At 33.7% G+C, this 6,812-nt stretch overlaps 1 protein-coding gene and 1 pseudogene across 1 annotated transcript; one reads left to right on the forward strand and one right to left on the reverse strand.

Moving 5' to 3' along the window:
* Positions 1–2,807: 2,807 nt before the first annotated feature.
* On the forward strand, positions 2,808–3,812 carry LOC107612267 (dirigent protein 18-like; annotated as a pseudogene).
* An 815-nt stretch (positions 3,813–4,627) lies between these two features.
* LOC148574407 (uncharacterized) lies at positions 4,628–6,282 on the reverse strand. The gene is made up of 2 exons (XM_088505896.1): positions 5,756–6,282; positions 4,628–4,814 (listed from the first exon to the last, which is right to left on the reverse strand). Exons 1-2 carry the CDS (start codon positions 6,280–6,282, stop codon positions 4,628–4,630), a joined length of 714 nt encoding a protein of 237 aa, XP_088362022.1.
* Between the last annotated feature and the right edge of the window lie 530 nt (positions 6,283–6,812).

Consider the following 6,812-nt stretch of genomic DNA (forward strand, 5'->3'; position numbering starts at 1 on the left):
AGCAATTAATAACTTATCAACGTCTCATAAAGCTAAGTCTTTGCTAATCAAATCGGCCGCAACATTGAGGTTTATGTTGAGGACATAGTCACCAAAACAATGATGGGGGAGTAGTCATTTTATTGACCTTTTAATTAGAAATATTTGCACAGTTAAGAGAATATCATATGCGACAAAAAAGTATGCATAAGGGACCAGGGAGGAAAGTTCCTAAGTTTTATGTTGACTAACCGAGGCATTAAAGCAAATCGTAACATGTGGCATGCTATATATGCGAAACATAAAAAGTCCTCCGTCCTTGAAAGATGTCTGACAATAGTTAACTGGACAACTAGCATCTTTGTCCCACTTTTACATCGGCTCACGCATTGCCTAGATAAGTTTTCTAGACTTCAAATAAGCAAAACGAATTCTGTTGGAATCCGGATTGCAAGCATGCTTTTGCCGAGTTAATAGACATATTATCTACACCTACTATATATCCTCCTGTATCGTCTAGTGGTTGGGAGGCTTCTATATCTATATTTATTTGTCACTAATTATGTTGCTGGTTTCGTTTTAGTTAGAGAGGTAAATCGCATTCAACACCAGTATATTTCTTTAGCATGTCGAGCTTCGATATCTAAAACTAGAGAAGTTGGCACTTGCTTTAGTTTCAACATCTAAAAATCTTAGAAATTTTTTTCTTAAGTCTTCTTAAGAATAAATATCATTATAGGATTAAGTTACAGAAAAGATTTTGTAAAATACAAAGACCCATAATGTTTACACATGATAGTGTTGAGAAGTCTATAAACTTATTAACTTAGCTCAAAATGCTATCTTGGTTTTGAGTTATTTCAAAAGATGTTATCAATTCAACATATATTATCCTCAAATTTACAAGAATGCAATCTAAACTATAGATGTACAAGAAAGCCCTAGATAAAAAACTATAAGTATAGACTTATGCGGTGAAGAGACAAATGAAAAGATATATAAGTAGATGCATCTTTTCTGTTCATTATGGATTTGTTTGGAATAAGTACTGTTTTGATTCATATGATTTAGTGGAAAAATCAAAATTATCTCTAATTTTTTTTTTCAAAATCATCCTTAATATTAAAATTATTTTTAAAATTATCCCTTAAACAAAATCATCCTTAATGTTACAGCTTGTTGGAGGAAGTATAGAGCAATATAATTTCTTTGTTGCTCTTCTTTAAATTTTTTCTTTTTTGCAACGAAAAATGTTATTTGATTTTCTAGCATGATAAACTCTTCGTGGACAACATCCCACGAGTCTTATAATTGTAGAAAGGTTTTTATTTGAGAATGTCAATTTTCATAATCATCTTCTGACAATATATGGGCATGGGAATATTGATGGTTGAGATAGTTATGTTATGGAAAAAATTTTATTTTTTGAGTGGGTTATAAACTTATAATGTAGTAGATATGTATAGTTGATAAGTTAGGAAGAAAGATTTTACACCTAATAGATGATCGAATGTAGCTAGCTCTGATGCTACTGTTAGTTTTATGAAATAGTTTGATATTAGTTTAGTGTATTATGGACTTAAATATTGTAGCAAAGATAGTTTTGATGAATAAGTAGTTTAAATAAATGGTTTAAGAAATTTGATAGTTATATTTTTTATTGAGTTAAGGAGAGAGTACAAATACTAATGGAATTTGATATGTTTATTAGTTAGTTACAATGAACTCCATGATGACCTATTTATAAGCTCTATAAATTGATTCTAGATAATTCCAAATTTTAGATATTTCTAGTACTTAATTTATTTAGTTAACTTCTAAATTTCTCCATCATAATATCTAGATATTTATTTTTATAGAACTAGATCATGAAAATTCTAAAAAGTTCTACAAATATATAGCATCATTAATATCAACACTAATGCAATATTATTTAAACCTAGGATTGGCCTCTGTTTGACTCACTTAATCCTTCCAAAATCTAAGTTATGCCATTTCGAATCATTTAAATCCAAATAATGCATTAGTTAGAATAATATGATGCAAACACAAGTAATGGCCAGTAGTTGATAGGATTTTATTTAGTGCAAGTCAGCGCCAATACTCAAATTCAAATAGCAACAAGATTTCCCTTCTGTAAGGTCCATGAAGTAATAAAGGAAAGAGTTAGAGATGAGCCATACAATTACTTTAATTTTCAAAAAAATATGTAAAGTTTTTTTAAGATTTTTTTTTATTTCACAAGTATCCTATGTTAAATCAGAATTTGAGAAAAAAAGTGTACTTAAAAGATATAAAATATACCGTCTAACCTAATAATTATATTAGTAATTATTTTTATGATTTGAATTTGTAATCTTGAAGTCATATAGAGATATTCTAAAACACTTTTCAGACATATAAATATATAATTTTATTCCTCAATATTTAACTATATGATATCAGCATTTAAAAGAAAAGAAAAGTTGATGATAGAGATTAAAATGTTCACTATTCCTGAAAATTGAGTCTCGTTCCAATTTGGTCAAGGTACAACTAATCTACTACTTAATTTAATATTAATTTCAAAATAACTTCATTACACCGATCCCATGTCTCACAAGTCAACTACTTCCGGCCCATGCACTCTTATGTCTTTATTTCCATACTATATAACTCCAAGTTAAGGAATCGAATTTTATTTCAATCATCCAGTCCAACATAATCCATTCTTCAATAATATAGAAAACATCTATATAGATCAGAGCCTCTTCATCCAAGGCAATATGTTCATGGGGGCATTATCTACACCATTATCCCTTGTAATGTTGCTTATTTCTTTAACAATCATGGCAAGAATGCCAAATGCCACGGCTACAGTTAACCCTGTTCAAGCCACAGGAAAAGAACCAATCCTTGAGTTGTTCATGCATGACATTCTTGGTGGAAGCAACCCAACAGCTAGACCAGTTACTGGGTTACTTGGGAACATTTACAGTGGCCAAGTTCCTTTTGCAACCCCAATAGGATTCAAAACCCCACAAGGTGGGACTCCCATTCCCAACGCCAATGGTGCTCTTCCCACTGTTAATGGCGTTTTTGGTACCCCCTCGGCACCGGCTTGGCTGGCACCACCTTTGCGGCAAATGGTAATGTTAGAGAGATAATAACTAAGTTAATTTATTTAACTTAATATCTATAATTTCATGCTTATAATATAAACGCAGCAAGTTTTGATCCGGGAATGAATATGCAGTACGCAATACGCTATACGTAAAGTATTATGTGAAAAAAATTTACTCCGGTACATAGATGAATTAATACACTAGTTACGTAGCTATGCTTAATACATCTAAAATTACATAATTATTCTAATGGAACAGTATTTATTAAATGCTAAATAAGATAATTTTAGATTGTTTAAATTTATTTGAGTCTTCCAAACGTTATTGGCAGGAAATAGTAACGGACAGTTACAGTTAGGATCTGATGGGTTGGGACTTGGTTTCGGCACAATAACTGTGATCGATGATGTTTTGACGGTGCAACCGGAGTTGGGATCGCAGATAGTTGGGAAGGATCAGGGGGTTTATGTTGCAAGTTCAGCAGATGGGAGCCGGCAAATGATGGCATTCACAGCACTGTTTGAAGGAGGGGAGTATGGTGACAGCTTAAACTTGTACGGACTATTCAAGATTGGGAGCGCCATGTCGAAGTTATCAGTGATCGGTGGGACTGGGAAGTTCAAGAATGCTAAGGGCTTTGCGTAGGTTAGGAGTCTCATACCACCAGGGCAGATTGCCACTGATGGTGCTGAGACATTGCTGAGGATCACTGTCCATTTGAACTACTAACAAAACTCGTGTAGTGGGTGGATGTGTGGAAAGGGCAAAGTTGGCATTTTGTTATTTATTGATGATGATAGTAAGATTTAGTTGTGTTTTTGTCAAATTCGAATGCAGATTGTATTATTTGAGTTGTTCTTCTGAGATTGAATTAACGATCAATATACATACATTCTTGGCTTTTTAACCTTTTTGCTATCTTTAATTAAAACTTGTATGTATGCCTTTCTCTAAGAATAAGATGTCACTCAATAATATATTAACAAGCAAAAACGAAGAGTAAATATATGCATCTATTTATAATAGATAAAACTTGACATAGTCATTATTCTAAAATGAGGTTTGGACATGTTCCAGGCCTATAATATAAGGAAAAGTATAGAGGAACAATATATATAGTGAACAATGTAAACAATTGTCTAAAAAAAAGTAAAATTGACTTAAAATTTAAATTTTTAATTAATTAAATAATTATTATCAAATTTTAAAATTTAAAATATTAGAATTAGCAATTAAACACATTTACACTACATACGATTATTCTAAATCCCACCATAACCATAATTCCAACATCCGCGCCAATCCCTCTCAGGTCCACAACCATATCCCATCGTTGTCACCGGAGATAGCCGTTTAGATGTAGAAGAACACTGCTGCCCCCACCCCGCCGCTGCACCAGCTTCTCTTCCATCCCCTCTCAGTACTGTCATTTTGCATTCCACCAGCTTCTTTACCAGCATCGATCTCTCCATCAACGGTTATCATTATCGTCGCCGAGCTCCTGACGCCGTCGCTGCGTCGACCACTAGCCCCGCTCAACGTCGTCATTCAGGTTGCCACTGCTGGCTGCTGCCGCACGAGTGATGCCGTCGTGCGCGTTCCCCATGCGCCACTGCGACTATCTCACGTTCCACGGGCGTCGTTGCTGCTGTCTCGCTATTCGTGGGCGGCGCTGCTGCTGTCTCATCGCCATCCTCCCTCTGCCGTCGTGGTTCTCCTGCTACTCTTCTCCTTTTTCGGATGTGATTCACATTAAGAACAAACATCATATTTGTATGAAAAATAAACATCTTGTTTGCAGGAGAAATAAATATCTGGATTGGATTTAAATAGATACAATGATATTTGCTGGATATTTATTTTACTAGGTATGTGGATGGTTATTTTTATTCTAAACTGACGTTCTTGATGGAGAAGAAGCTCGACGTCACTGAGGCTGGCTAGGGAGGGAGGGATCAACGGCACAATGAGGGTTTGGGAAGGGATATGCGGCGATAAAAGGGTTAGAAGGTGGATGGTTAAAATATTAAAGGTGAAAGTAGAATTTTTAGAAGGGTAATTTGTGATAGACTTTTTTTTTTTTTGCCTTTCTATGAGTCAAGAATACAGCCCATTGTTCACGTTGTTCATAATTTTCGTTATCTAACTAGCAGAGCCAATAATATATAACTTTGTTATCTTAAGAAGATTTAATTATTAATAGAGATTTATTTTTATCAAAATTATTAAAGAAATTAATTAATAAAATATTTAAAAAAACGAAATAATTTTTTGATAAAATATTAAAGAGTCATTAAAATTTATTTTTTTACTATTAAATTAGCCATTAATATTTAAAAATATAAACTAAAGTATATTATTAGATTATTAAATTAAAAAAATTAAATTGATAACTAAAAATGATGACAAAAACAATAAATTCTGATAATTATATAACATAGATTTCTCTTTTTTTTTATTAAAGATATATTTTTTTATTTTTTCATTTATTTCTCTTGTAAAGACATATTTTTCTTTAATTGATTTTTTTCATCTTTTTTCTTCTTCTTTTTTCTTCTTCTTTCTTTTCTAATGAACTATGTTTGTACCTAACCTAAGGGAAGCAATTAGTAGTAGTGATATGTATTATAATAGAATAGTCCAACAAAACAGAGGAATAAAACTAAGCTTACCTACTGTATGAAAACACTATGTTGATGTTGGGAAGTGGCTCCATCAGCATAATTTGCGATCTTACTCCTGCATATTGTTTGTTTAATCCTCTAAGAAATTTTGTGACTTGGTCTTCAATCCTGTACTTTCTGACCGTGCCCAAGCCACATGAACATTCAACTTCGCAAGCACATGAGGGTATCGATCGAAAGTCATCAATTTCCTCCCAAATCAATCTCAATTTTGTAAAATAGCTTGTAACATCCATGTCCCCTTGCCTAAGTGTATACAGTTCCTCATACAATTCAGCTACTCTAAACTTGTCTCCTTGATAATACCTATGCTTTAAATCTATCCACAGGTCACTGGCTATGTGGTTCCAAATGACTGATTGAGAAATGTTTGCACTAAGCGAAAGATTGATCCACGCAATCACATAGGTGTTGCATCTCTTCCAGGCCTCAAACAGATTATCACTACTATCAGATTTTGGCAGACTACCATCTATGAATTTCAGTTTATTCTTAGATTCCAGTGCTAAAAGCATAGCTCGACTCCAAGGTACATAGTTCTTTCCATCTAAAATGACATTAGTAAGGGGAATACCAGGGCTTTCAGAAGGATGAAGATAATAGGGGCTCGTGTGATCTCCAGCCGTGTTGATTGTGCTTCACGTTAATTGCGCTTGGATTGATGCAATTTGACTCAAGACTTCCGTAATCGTGCGCAGATCTAGGTTCGATGATGGTGAATTTAAGATTCCACCGTGCGGTTCCGCCATTGATGATTCAAATCTAGTTGTTATGCAAGATTCAAACACTGTGCTTTCTTGTGAGTAATCAAAGACACAGAGATCAGGGTTTCTTTCCCTAATTCTTGTCTATTCGTGCGCCACTCTCTGGTTCCACGCTCACCGCACCATGTTGAAGGTGCGGTTGAAGTAGGAAGAGAAGGTGCACTTCAAGAAACGTACAAGAAAGGTGAAAGAAGAGTGAGGACCTGATTCAACATAATGGAAAAACTCAAGGCCATTTGCTGCTATATATATATATATATATATATATATATATATATATA

Source organism: Arachis ipaensis, chromosome B2, assembly GCF_059453495.1.
Source record: "Arachis ipaensis isolate K30076 ecotype BB chromosome B2, ASM5945349v1, whole genome shotgun sequence".
Taxonomy (NCBI): Eukaryota; Viridiplantae; Streptophyta; class Magnoliopsida; order Fabales; family Fabaceae; genus Arachis; species Arachis ipaensis.